The 14,478-nt window shown below is 41.2% G+C and overlaps 1 protein-coding gene across 1 annotated transcript; it reads left to right on the top strand.

Moving 5' to 3' along the window:
* Positions 1-3,796: 3,796 nt before the first annotated feature.
* On the top strand, positions 3,797-13,912 carry LOC141804906 (carnitine O-acetyltransferase-like; the record flags this gene model as incomplete). The annotated part of the gene is made up of 9 exons (XM_074689580.1): positions 3,797-3,925; positions 4,207-4,381; positions 6,770-6,948; positions 7,365-7,465; positions 7,930-8,049; positions 8,208-8,330; positions 9,368-9,503; positions 11,662-11,724; positions 13,853-13,912. Coding segments are annotated over exons 1-9 (1,086 nt in total), but the record flags the coding sequence as incomplete, so codon positions are not given.
* Positions 13,913-14,478: the final 566 nt, after the last annotated feature.

Genomic DNA, 14,478 nt, shown 5'->3' with positions numbered 1-14,478 from the left:
AAAGGTCTAGTGAGTGAGTAAATGAATAAAAAAATAAAGGTCACATATTTAAAGGCATAGGTTGAGGGGGCTGCCCTGGTGCTCCAGCTTCAGTCGTACAGACGCCACGCAGTGGTCATTTTAGATTAAAAGCTGACGTCCCAGCGACACATTGGCCATGAGCAAATATCCTGCAGCGATGGAACTTTATCTGTCTGACCGACATCGGGTGACGTTTGTGTGCTGTCCAGTAAAGGTATATATAAAGATACTTTCCAACCCAAACACCCTCCTTTTGAAGAGCCGCCTACAGCCATGAACAAACAGTGTGTCAGACTGGCAGTTTCTACCCACAAGCAATAACTGAACTGACCACAGCCGAAACACAAACATGCAACTCCCACATTCACATTAGCACAAGTAGTTCTCTTCCAACCTCGTTATTGTAGTAAAATATGGTATGATGTATAACTCTTACATAATATTTGTGTATTCCTGTAATGTGACATGATAGAATATGATGTGATGCAGGGTAAACTGAGCTCTAGAGACAAGACATAAGGGAGGTTAATGAGTTTATTTAAGGTCAGACAAACAAATAAGAAAAGAAGGTTCAGAAGGACAAACTAACCGATTGAGGAGACCAAACAGCTTGAGGCTCTTTACAAGTCCAGGACCAGGCTTTAAGTCCTCCACAGGTCCTCCTGAAGTCAGAGGTCTCATTGACAGCAGACACTTCACATCCAAAACCTCGGTAAACGGTGAGGAAGATTTCTGGAAGGAAGATGTTGAGGCTCTGCAGCAGGACTTTGGTGAGTCACAAACTTTACTTGATCTTCTCTGTTTGATGCCTGGTTTATACTAAAAGTAACTCCATGACCCAGATCACCAAGTCTTCTTCAGTCTCTGTTCACTTTAACCACACTTGTATATTTTTGAAATATGACACACACATTTCATATGACGTAAGGGATCACACAATTTCCCTGTACTGCTCTGTTTAAGACTGGTTTAAAGGGCTCTTCAGTCATATTTCACTGTGGTGACAAATAATACGTTTATTATCAGGTACAGGTGAGCATGCTGAAACCCTGTAACCAGCTAAGACCTGTGACTCTGCACTCATGTCGATACATGAGTCTGCAGCAGAGTCTGCAGCAGGATCTGCAGCAGGATCTGCAGCAGGGTCTGCAGCAGGGTCTGCCCAAACTGCCCGTCCCCCCTCTGAAGGAGACCTGTGAGCAGTACCTGAACTTTCTGGAGCCTGTGGTGGAGCCTCATGATGTGCAGAGAACCAAACAGCTGTTGGAAGAGTTTCAGAAACCAGGAGGAGTGGGAGAGAAGCTGCAGAGAGGTCTGCAGAGGAAAGCTGAGAGCACAGAGAACTGGGTGAGTCTGAGGAGCACCGAGGACTGATTCTGCTGTTGTTCATCCTTTACTCACTGAAATACGCTTTATCCTGACATCACTGAGCTACTGACACACCCCGCTCCTTCCACTGAATCACTGCTCAACACAGACTCTAGTGGACACTCAGGGAACTGCAGTGTGTTTGTTTCTCAGTTCTCAGCCCATTGGTTGACGGTTCAGTTCTTCTTTGTTCTTTCAATGAACAAAGTTTGACCTGCCTCACATTTTCCAAACTCAGTTTGTCCTTTAATGCCCTGTCTGTATATGTTTGTGTGTGTGTTTCTTTGTCTGTTTTGTTGGCACCAGTTAACCGATACTTATGTGAGGAACGTATACCTGAAACAACGAAAACCTTTACCTCTATTTTCCAATATGGCTGGGATCTTCCCTGAAAAGGACTACACTGATATTAAGGGACAGATCAGGTAACACACACACACACACACACACACACACACACACACACACACACACACACACACACACACACACACACACACACACACACACACACACACACAGAGTAAACAAAGAGACACACAATGGTAATAATGGTTACAGGATGATAGTGACTACTGAAAATTAAATAACGATGTTACTAAAGATACTAATGATACTGGTAATTATTTTGATGAGGTTAATGATAAAAGTGATGACAATGGTGATAACTGATTGTAACTACATTACAATGATGATAATGGTGAAAATAGCTGAATGGTATTGAGTTATAATTAATATAATGGTGGGCTAACTGATAAATATTGAGTTACAGTGATACTGACAGGGATAATGACTGAACAGTATCAAGTTATATGATGATATGAATGATAACAACCGATTGTTATTGAGTTAAAATAATGCGTACAGTGATAATAGCTGAATAGTACTCAGTCAAAATTATGCTAATAGTGATAAAAAACTGAATAATATCAAGATATATGATAATAATTGTGGTGATTACTGATTATTATAAAGTAAAGGTGTTTATAGGTAAATAGTGACCAGTTAAAATGATGCTAATGGTGGTAGTAACAGATCATTATTGAGTTAAAATGATGCAAATGGTGATAACTAAACAGTCATTTAATGATAATAGTGATAATAACTGGTTATGATTAAGTGAAAATGATGACAATGGTGGTAACAACTGAAAATTATGAAGTTAAAATTATGTAGCTATGATAAGAACTGATGGTATCGAGTAATAATGATGATACCGTTGATATTAAATTGTTATTATTAAGTTTAAATGATGATAAAGTTGATGATTACTGATTGTTATTGAGTTACAATGGTTATAACCATGATAATAACTGGTAATTATTTGGATATAATGATGATAATAACTGATTGTTATAGAGCTGTATCGATGATAATGACTTAATGTTTTTAAGTAATAATGAGTAAAACAATGTAATGACTGATTATTTTTGAATTAAGATGATAATAATGGTGATAAAAACTGATTGTAACTGAGTTAAACTGTGGGTAATGAAGCAGATTAAAAACTTTCATGTCATCTGTCTTTAGTTGTGCTGCTGATGTTATCCTGGCTTTTCTCCATTATAAACTGAAGACTGATAGGTGAGTTTTCTCTCTGCCTTTAATCACTTAATGAATGACTAACACCAGTTATCTCTAAACTTGTTACCCTTTTAGTTGTATAGACACAACATAAATATGTTCCTTTATGTTCTGATGTACTTCAAGGTGCAGGCAGTAGCTTTCTAACACCCGGGATGTTGGGGTTGGGGAGTTGGGGTGGATACTTCCACCGTTGGCTGTATCCTCAGTGCAGGGCTGCGTTTGCCTCTGAAACGACCTGTAACTGAAGCTGATCAGTTGATGAGCAGGTCTTCTGCCTCTCAGGCTTCTTCAGGGACTTTGTCCTGGCTGGCATGTAAATACTGTTCATTTGCAAACAGTTCCTTTGTCCAGAGGAGGATTAAGGTAGTCATGGGCCCCTAGGCTACTCTTTTTGTGGGCCGCCCTCTTACAGTTCATCCTATCCCACAGGCCACATGCTCCAGGCAATAAACAGTCAAGATAAAAAATGTAAATAATATATTTTTTCTTTAATTGAAAAATAATCAATAAAATAGAAAAACTCAAAATAATTACATTGAATAAATAATGATAAATGTTTCTTGTTGTTTTGAAGAGCGGAGAGAGAATCAGGTGGGGATTATATGGGGTTACAAATCAAGCCCTTGGAGCTTTGGGTTGTTTTAAAGTGTTAGCCCATACATGTGGTGTAAAGTTTATCAATCACTGACATTGAAGATTGATTTATTAAAGATTGTAAAAGGCATAGGGGACTTCTATAAATGTGTTGATGAGCAGGATTTTGATGGATCAAATTTTTTGCAGTGGCACACTTCCTGTTCAATCCTTTCTTGGAATACCGATGTGTAATATGCAGCACGAGGGGCTCATGTCCTCTGCCAGAATCCCACATCCAGAAATCGATTCACTTGTGTTTTACGACAAAAGCCCCAACCCCCCCAAACATGTCAGCGTGGCTCACAATGGTCAGGTAAGAGATGTCCATCTCATTTTGAAACATAGTCCTTCAGTTCTTGCATGGCACTCTATGTTACAATGCTGAGAGAATGAGACAGCTCTTTGTTAATCCAGTTTAATCCGGTAACCTCTAAATTGAGCTCTGACTAGAACACGGCTGAGTACACAGTCTACTGTAACACCTCTTGATGTCAAACTCAGGGACTCTTTGAGGTGACTGAATCTTGAACTGTGCATCATCAGATCATGAGATTTTGATCCTATGTGTGTATGTGTGTGTGTGTGTGTTTTCAGTTCTTTGCAATGGATGTGTATCACAGTGATGGTACTCCACTGAATAAGGCGGACCTCTGCGTTCAGCTGCAGAGGATCTATGACTCGTCTCAGCAGGCCGATCAGGAACCTGTCGGCATCTTGACGAGCCAACGCAGAGACGTCTGGGGCAGAGTTTATGAGAAGCTCATCACTGGTGAGAAAGAGCAGTGCCCAAACATTAAAGCCGAGTTTCCACCAAGCAGTACGGGTCGGTTCAGTATGGTTTGGGACCGTTTGGTACAGTTAAACCTGATCCTGTTTGCGTTTCCACAGCAAACTGTGCCCTCTTGTGGTAGGTGGCGTGTAAGGTGGATGCCGCAAGCCCCAGCTGTTAAACAATAGCGTGACACCGTAGCAGTGCTACACAGTTTACCCCGCTTATAAATCCAACGAAGAAGAAAGATGTGACACAGTAAACAAAGAGCATAGATGGAAGGTATGCAGCATTTCATCCTCTCTGTGATTGGCATGTAGCTCTTTGATACAAAGTGCAAATCAAGCTTTGTTTCAGAGAAGTCTGTGTTCCGCCAGGAGATACAGCCACTGTTGGGTTAAGTGACCATTCTTTTGACCAATCAAAGGTCTGCAGTGTTGTAGCTCCACCTTCCAAGAGCAGATCGGTTCAGTCTGGCACCCATACGAAAGGGTCCCAAAAAAGTAGGCCGGCTCGGCTCGGTTTTTGGGGATCTGTCCCGGGATAAGTCAGTGGAAACGCCACAAAATGCGCGCTGTACTGAGATGAATCGAACCGGTCCGCTTGGTGGAAACACGGCTTAAGACAGCCTACACACTTTGAGTTCATGCTTAACAACACAACAACCAATAAACCAACACCACGCTACACTGTAAATAACAGGACTCTACAACACATGGCTCCAAACCCACTGACTGCACGTTGACTGAGGGAGAAAAACCTGAGACTAATTCAAAATGACAATAATAAATAAATAAAATTAGTTCCAGAGCAAGCGAGGTCCCTGTCTACCTCACTTTAAAACAAAGAGAGAAGTTTCAAACTAAATTCAGATTTTTATCCCTAAATTTCAGCCAGCAGTATTCTCTGAGAAGTCAGAAATTTATGAAAATAACATTCAACTACTTATAGTTGTGTTTCTGTTCAGGGATGAAAGTTCATAACTTTAATCTGGAAGTTAAAATAAAAAAATCTGATCAGTATTTTTTATCTGCTTTTTGAAAACAGTACATTTGAAAATTCATGGATACATTATTAATAATATTTGAGTATTAAATAAATCACTTTAATTAAAGAGCTTGCACACCTTGGATGGTTAACCATTACAGACACATAAAAAAATTAATCTAGGAATCAGAAAAATTACTGTTACTTTAACACCTCACACTGGGTGGTGCTTTCATAAAGTTGTTAAACATTGTTTATCTACTCTCACCGGCCACTTTATTAGGTACACCTTGCTAGTCCCGGGTTGGTCCCCCTTGCGCCTTCAGAACTGCCTTAATCCTTGGTGGCATAGATTCAACAAGGTCTTGGAAACATTCCTAAGAGAGTTTGGTCCATATTGACATGATAGCATCAGGCAGTAGCTGTAGATTTGTCGGCTGAACATCCATGATGAGAATCTCCTGTTCCACCACATCCCAAAGGTGCTCTATTGGATTGAGATCTGGGGACTGTGGAGGACATTTGAGTACAGGGAACTCATTGTCATGTTGAAGAAAGCAGTCTGAGATGATTCCAGCTTTATGACTTGGAGCGTTATCCTGCTGGAAGTAGCCATCAGAAGATGGGTACACTGTGCTCATAAAGGGATGAACATGGTCAGCAACAATACTCAGGTAGGCTGTGGACTTTAAATCATGCTCAGTTGGTACTAAGGGCCCAAAGTGAGCCAAGAAAATATCCCCCACACCATTACACCAGCAGCAGCAGCCTGAACCATTGATACAAGGCAGGATGGATCCATGCTTTCATGTTGTTGACGCCAAATTCTGACCCTACCATCCGAATGTGGAGCAGAAATCCAGACTCATCAGACCAGGCAACGTTTTTCCAATCTTCTATTGTCCAGTTTTGGTGTTGCTGTGTGAATTGTAGCCTCAGTTTCCTGTTCTTAGCTGACAGGAGGGTCACCTGGTGTGGTCTTCTGCTGCTGTAGCCCATCTGCCTCAAGGTTGGACGTGTTGTGTGTTCAGAGATGCTCTTCTGCAGACCTCGGTTGTAACCAGTGGTGATTTGAGTTACTGTTGCCTTTCTATCAGCTCCAACCAGTCTGTCCATTCTCCTCTGACCTCTGGCATCAACAAGACATTTTGACCCACAGAACTGCTGCTTACTGGATATTTTCTCTTTGTGGGACCGTTCTCTGTAAACCCTAGAGATGGTTGTGACTAGGTCTACATGCCTAAATGCATTGAGTTGCTGCCACATGATTGGCTGATCAGAAATTTGCGTAAACGAGGACAGGTGTGCCTAATAAAGTGGCCGGTGAGTGTGTATGTGTGTGTATATCTATCTATCCATGGAAAGAGAGATGTCAGGAATGTTTTTTTATGTTTTGTTCAGATGAAACCAACAAACAGTCGCTGTTGGCTATCCAGAGTAGCATTTTCACCGTCTGCCTCGATGGACCATCACCCTACAAGGACAAACCCTGTCATCGCAGCAGGGGGATGCATCAGATGCTGTACGGAGAGGGAAGCAGCTGGAACAGCGCCAACCGCTGGTTTGATAAGGGAATGCAGGTCAGAGAGCACACACACTCACATATGGAAACACACATGCACCTACTTAGAGACACGCACATGCAGATGGTGTCAGATTTGCTGGTGTTTGGTGGCTCTGTGTTTGGATGTTTTTAGGGGTTCATGTGTTAAAGGTTTTTTGGGCTCTCAGGTGTTCATGTATGAATATGGTTTGGTGTTCAAATTTCCAGGTATTCACACCCTCAGGTGTCAAGACATTCAGGTTTCATATGTTTAGCTGTTTAAATGTATATGTGGTCTAGAGTTTATTTATTCAGATGTTTTAGTGGTAAGGTGTTTACAAGTTGGGGTTCAGGTAGTCAGGTGTTAAGGTGTTTAGGTGTTAAGGTGTTCAGATGTTTATGTGACTCTATGTTCATGTGATCATGTGATCAGACTTGTCTCTGTGTCAACAGATCTTCATTGGACAGAATGGGATGAGTGGGAGTCAAATCTCTCACGCAGTGGCTGATGGGATCGTTGCTATTGACATTTATGAAGTAATTGATGCACACATGTAAGTGACCATAACCAAGGTCATTTATAATCTTAAAACCACTTCTACTAATGTAAATCTCTGTGACCATGGTTTGTCTTTCTCTACTAACTCATGGGCTGTTCCTACCCCTACGAAAGAAAAATATATTGCAGCATATTGGAAAATATCATGTTATATATTAGGTAATATATTCCCATATATGAGATTTAGTATCTATATTTTCCAATATATTGCAATATATGGAAAGCGGCAATCATTTGTATATTTTGCAATATATTGCAATATATATCATGAATATATAATATATTGTATTTGTGCCCTCAATATATTATTCCATGTATATCATAATATATCAATAATATATTACAATACATTTCAAAAATATATTGGTACATATATTTTTCTTTCGTAAGGGTAGCCATCTGCATACTGAGCTCAGAGGTACCGTTCTCAGTAAATCTTTTCATTTCCCTTGTGTGTAGGAAAAAAGAAAAACCACAGACTCCCCCCAGCAAGGATTTATGTCCCCCACAGAAACTGCAGTTCAACATCACAGCTGACATAAGGCAGGACATCCAGGAGGCCAAGCAGCACGTTGACAGGTCACACACACACACACACACACACACACACACACACACACACACACACACACACACACACACACACACACACACACAATCATAGACGTGCTGATAAAAACTTACACTTTCTGTGTTAATCAGAAAAATCTCACTCAGTCTGTTTCTCATGTGGACAGGCTGGCCAAAGGGTTTGATCTGGAGCTCAAAGTGTTCACCCACTTTGGTAAAAACCTCCTGAAATCCTTCAAGATGAGCGCTGATGCTTTTGTGCAGATGGCAACACAGCTGGCGTACTTCAGGTGAGTCACAGGGAAGTCAAATACAGACTGATTTAATGTAACGTGTTAGAGTTTTATTTAGCTGTCACACCAAAACGAGGAACACCTGAGAGTCACTACTTCACAACAGTGCTCTGGAAAGGAAAGGGCAGCAAGAGTTCAGCTAAAACAGGTTCAGTATAGTTACACCAGACCAAACAGAGTATCTACATCTTTATATCCCCTCTTCTCTTTGAGAAAACTGTCCACTTTTAACATTGACCCTACCATGCTGACCTTGTTTTATCATGCTTTTATTGAATCAGTATGTCTGTCTTGTTTCATGGCTTGGAAATGTGTCATTGAAAAACAAAATTGGAGAGTCTCAGCTTCACCCAGAATCCCTGTATGCCAAACAGTTACAGAGGATTGGTAACTCTATTGTCAGAGATGACTCTCACAGTCTCACCCTTTAAATGGAGAGTTTCAGCTGCTTCCATCAGGGCGGAGGTTCATGGTTCCTGCTTGTAAAACCAGACGATATAAAAACAGCTTTGTACCAGCAGCCATCCATGCTATTTACAAATGAAAAAAATTGCAACTTTACCTCACTAATTTATTTATTCTTTGTACTGTTTCTTTCATATTATTTTTATGAATGGCACATATTTATCTTTTAGCTCGGTTTGACTTATTCTAGGCCTTCTTTTACCCACTGATATTTTAACTTATTTTGCTTTTTATCTCAGGGCTGTCTTCCTTGTTCTTTTAGCCTAAGCACTGTAGTCACTTTGTCTTGTGTTGTTTTGTATGTCTTAAATACGAGAGTACTCACTCACTGTAAACTGAATTTACCCAACGGTACAATAAATATTCTGAATCTGAATCTTATATCTGTCCGTGGCCTGTCAGTGACACAGGAATATATTTTCACCTGGTAAGACGTCATCAAGCAGTCAGCTGAGACCACAGGGTAAAAGGACTGCTTGATGAATTAAAGGACAGCAGACTTTTTTAGTGCTGGTACTATAGTCTGTTTGAGCTGTTCATTAGTTTAAAGGATTTCCTCTTTTCATCAGGGCGCATCAGCAGCTGGCAGCCACCCTGGAACCAGTCACTCTGAGGATGTACAAACATGGACGTCTGGGAATCGTCAACGCAACCTCAAATGAATCTGTAGCCTTTGTTAAGGCCTTTGACGACCCCAGCAAGCAGGTTTGATAGGAGGAACCATACCCTTTAACTAATTCAGCTCCTCTCTTTCTCTAGCTCTCTTTTCTCCCTGTACGTATATATACATTTACAGCGCTATAAGTAGCGCTGCTAGCAGCCCAGTGCTCTTGTATCTGTAGGCTAACGTGACAATAAGTAAACACTGTCAGTTTGTAGCATAGTTTGGCAGCCGGCTATATTTATCTCTACTCACAGCCCGGTGCTCTGAGACGTGTCTGTAATGTGTGACTTAGTGAATCCTGGTTCTGTCCTACCAGAGCTCATCTACCAACTCCAACCTCACCAAGCAAAGCTAAAGTAACCTGACTCTTTATTTTATCAATAGACTCTCAAGTTTGAACAGACCACTGCAGAATAACTGCTGACTGTGGGTTGGAGGCAACATTAGCACAGACACATTAGCCCTATTAGCCTTTAGCTAGTGTTTTAGCTTTTAGCCCCTGTGTTAGCCTTTAGCTCATGCTCTATATCTCTCCTGTTTCTCTTTCTTCTGCTCTTCTGTCCTTTTTCTGTCTGACAGTTAGGCTCCAGTGTCCACCATCACTACAAAAATAATCACAGAAATCGTTTCAGCAGAGAAAACCACAGATTTCTTTTCTCTCTACTAAACTTCATCAGCCGGTGCGATGTTTTCATGGAGACTTGAGACATTCCATAAACCAATCCGGTCCTGCCAGACCCAATCGGGACTCTCAGAAGTAGCATTTAGGAATAATCTGTAACCTGTAATATTGGCACCAATAATCTCATTTTAAAGTGTGGATTATGATCAGAAATATATCGAAAAGAGACCCTCTCAAGATCACTCAGAAACTCCTCACAGCCCTTTTCATTTTGAAAATAAACCAGCTGCAGTCAGAGGTTAAGCATTTTGAAGCTGAGGACCTAAAATGACCAAAGAAACCAGTGATCTGTTTTTAAAATGCTTTGTAGCAAATAAGATAAGATAAGATAAGATAAAAATACTTTATTCATCCCCGAAGGGAAATTCATGTAGTTTGGGCAAATGATTCAGAAGAAAGACTAAAAGCAGATCTTCCCAGCTCAGAGTGTGTCTGGACCCTTCAGTGTAAGCAGCCCCTTAGACCTGATGTAATGCAAGGAAATTAAGGGGGTCACATCGTGAAGCATTTCTGTATAAAACACCATAATCCAACACTAGCCACGTATACATGGACCCAAATGTTCCGCTTGCATTAGGTTTATTTGCTCAAATGGAAAGAATTTAACCTTTGGATACACCTCATTCAGTAAGAAAAGTGCCAATCTGAATGGACATTTAATCGGTTTCACAGGGGTGGAATATTCCTTTCCCCAAACTGATTGAGGAATCATGTATCCACTCAGACAGAAAGTTGTCAGGGTACGTTCTTTCAGAGCATGCTCAGATATGACGTAAGACGCAACTAGAGACGTTCCTCAATTTTAAAAATGGCGGCGAGCCGTCAGCACTGGAGGAAAGTTTGCTTTTGATCCAAACTTTGAAGAACTGAACATAATTTCAAGACTGGATGGACACTCGCAATACAGAGTATTGCAACACCGTGATAAAAAAAAAAAAATGGTCCTCCGGCTTCGATAAATCTTGTGATGTGTACGTTTTTCTGCGCATGTCCCATTGACTATTCTGTTTGATTACAGCGGCGCATGTAGACCAGAGATTGGAATTTTCCTTTCCATGTATACTATTGTTTTCAGGAAAGTCATTCAGAAAGATTCCATTTGGAAAGACAAAAAACTCCTCATGTAAACGTGGCTACTGATAAAAAAGTTGCCTCAACTCTTTGCTACGGTGCAGAGGAATGTAGGGTTTGTTGCTGCAGAAAAAGCTGATAGTTAAAGTCAGATTGTAGTTACTGATCAAATATATCAAACATTACTATGAGATCTAACATTAATTAATATTGTCTCGTCAATCCAGACACCACAATCTTTAGAAATTTGTACCCTGTCAACATTGGAGCCACCTTTAGAAGTGATGATGGCATTCTCCATGTCAGTGTGCATTGTTGTAGCAGAGCATGAATTTAGTTTTCTCTGCATTGAAAGCGTACCTGTGCTCAGTCTGTGTTTGAGGACATGTTGGATGATTGGTTTGTTACTGTGAGGCTTTAATCATTCTTTTGTTCTTCTTCAACAGAAGTCAGAGAAAGTCGATCTGCTGAGGAAAGCTATGAGGGTACACAAAAAAAACATCATCTCGGTCAGTATAAATTGCATTACAGTTTTTTTTTCTTGTTTAATTTTTTGGTTATTATCCAGGTAAGCTCTGCTAATAGTTTCTTAAATAAAACTCCCCACAGAGGCCTCTGAGCCCTCTTCTCATCCTTCAGTTTGAGTTCTCTGTCAGTTGCCTGGGGTCTGAGGGTCCTGTGCAGCATCTTAGCTGTCCTGAGGACGCTCCCTTCTGGACAGGGACCTTATATGTTGTTCAGGGACCTGTTGAGTCCACTCTCTCAGAGCTGTGGGGTCACAGCTCTGTGTGCTCCGATCACTACTTTTACCACTGTTGTCTTCACTTCCCCACATCCTCTCAAGCTCCCCTCTCAGCCCTTGGTACTTCCTACTTTTCACAACCACCTTCTTGAATCCTTCCACTGACCTAACCCTCCACTGAACCCTAACCCTCTATCCCTAACCCTTTAACCCTTAACCTAGACCTAACCTTCTTCCTGAAACCTAATGCACTAATCTTGTATCTCTAACCCAAAAGCCAACTCTCTGACTTTGACCCTCTAAGCCTCTTCCTAAACCTTAACTCTCTTAGCCAAAACCCCAAACCCCAAACCCAGCCCTGGGATTGGCACATCCATTGCCAAAGACCTGGACTGCTTCTCAGGCTACTTCCAGCTGACTAGCTCTCCATGTTTCCTGAATTTATGCCTCCAGCCTTTATGTCACACTTCTGTATCATCTGGTTTGTGGTGGGGATGATGTCATATACTCTAACCTGTTGTTCAGGTTTCTGTTTCTGTTTCACCAACTGACCTCTAGTCATGGCGGCAGTTGTGTGTTATAATGGATTTTATCGGTAATGAACGTCTTTTTCCCTTGTTGGACTAGATGTTGGGTTTTGCATCACCCATAGGTCCTTCATCCTCGCACAAGGTTTAGTGTCTGCCTGCTGATCATTTTTAGAATGTAGCGGTCACCACTGAAAAGCCTGGCCTTTCAGAAAGCTGTATCCAAACTGATTAATGAAGAAGTCACTGGAAGGGGAAAGTGTGGGTGGAACAGGTAAACCAGCACCAGTGATAACTGCAGCCTAGAGAGGATTGTCAAAGTAAATTAATTCATGGCTTTCAAAGAGACGACTGAGTCTGGAGTCAGAGCTTCAGGGCCCCCACACACAGACAAGTAGTTCAACTACAGCTGTCTCATTCCTGGAGTCAGACCACTCCTGAACCAAAAACCTGTCAAAAGAGTGATCTGGGCTAAGGAGACAAAGAACTGGACTACAGCTCAGTGGTCCAAAGTTTCATGACATGAAGTGAATCAAGGACCCAGAGTCTGAAGGAGTGGAGAGGCTCAGAGTCCAGGCTGCTTGAAGACCAGAGGAAAGTCTTCACAGTATCTGTTTTGGGCCATGTCACCTGCTGCTGCTGGTGCACTAGGTTTTCTGTAGCCCATTCAATGCAGATGTTTACCAGGACGTTTTGAAACCCTTCATGCTTCATCTGCTGACCAGCTTTATGGAGATGATGATTTCATTTTCCAGCAGGACTTGGGTCCTACCCACAGCCCCAAAAGTACCACAGCTGGTTAAAAGACCATGATAAACTGTGCTTGTCTTACCTGACCTGAACATCGTAGAGAATCAGTGAGATATTAATCAAGAGGAGAACCACCTGACCCAAAACGATGGTCAGACGATGGTCACTGTACAGGTAATCTGAGCTTCAGTAACAGCTGAGCAGAGTCACAGGCTGATCCCCTCACTGAGGCAGGAGTTCACCCAACATGAAACATTTCTGTCTTTAAAGCCTTTTTGGATCTTAAGAAATACTGGGACAATCAAAGGGGCTTGATTTATGATTTTCATAAGATATAATCCAAAGACGAGTAAATTCAAGCAAAAGAGACTTTCAGTGTTTTAGGTAGTATGAGCTGAATATGAAGTGTGAGAACCTGAAGCTGTTTCAGTTAAAGCACTGAAATACAAATAACTTTTCATCTTGGTCATGTCATTGGGCTGTACTTTAAAAATGAAGTGTTTATCATTTTTTAAGGGTTTGTCAGTGTGTTTCAAAGGAAGAACTTTTTAGTGTCACATCAGTAATGAGTCTGAAACTTGTGCGTGTATTTGAAGTACTGTTGCCTCATTCTTTCAGGCACTGCAAGGAAAAGTCGTTGATGGACACCTTCTCGGGCTGGAGATGCAGGCTCTTGAGAAAAATATACCAACTCCAGAAATCTTCACAGATGCTTCCTATGAAAAAGCTTTCACATTTCAACTGATAGCTGGCCAGGTAAGGACAGGTTTAAGATTATGACATGAAGTCAATTCTTTATTGACAAGAGACATTCTAGGTTGGGAGTTGGTTCTCCAACACTCTTTGTTTTACACACACACACACTCTCTCATCAAGGAGCTGGATTTATTATTAATACCTGAGCTCAACCACAGGTGTGGCATAGACCCTCTTAAAACCCTAAGGATTAGTCTTCATTTCTTCCCCCTCTTTAACCCCACATTGCGTGCCTCCAACATGCTTTGGATCGTAACAAAACATGCCACAAAATGCAGTCACAGTAAAAAATTGAGTCTTGTGTTTCAGTGTCGATAAGTGCTCCATAGCACCCACTGGGTAAGAAAACTACAACTCCTCCAGATACTTTGAGCTACGTCTTTGAAATAATTTTTTGCACAACTATCATGCTAACGCCAACAAAAAAAGGTCTCTTATGGGCATGGTGAAATCCCAACAGAAAGTTTGGAAACTTGATTTAAATGTTT

Source organism: Halichoeres trimaculatus, unplaced genomic scaffold (assembly GCF_033239565.1).
Source record: "Halichoeres trimaculatus isolate MK-OKI-2021-1 unplaced genomic scaffold, fHalTri1.1 fHalTri1_scaffold_15, whole genome shotgun sequence".
NCBI lineage: Eukaryota > Metazoa > Chordata > Actinopteri > Labriformes > Labridae > Halichoeres > Halichoeres trimaculatus.
Note: the sequence above shows the minus strand (reverse complement) of the source record. Positions and strands in the feature narration are given on the sequence as shown.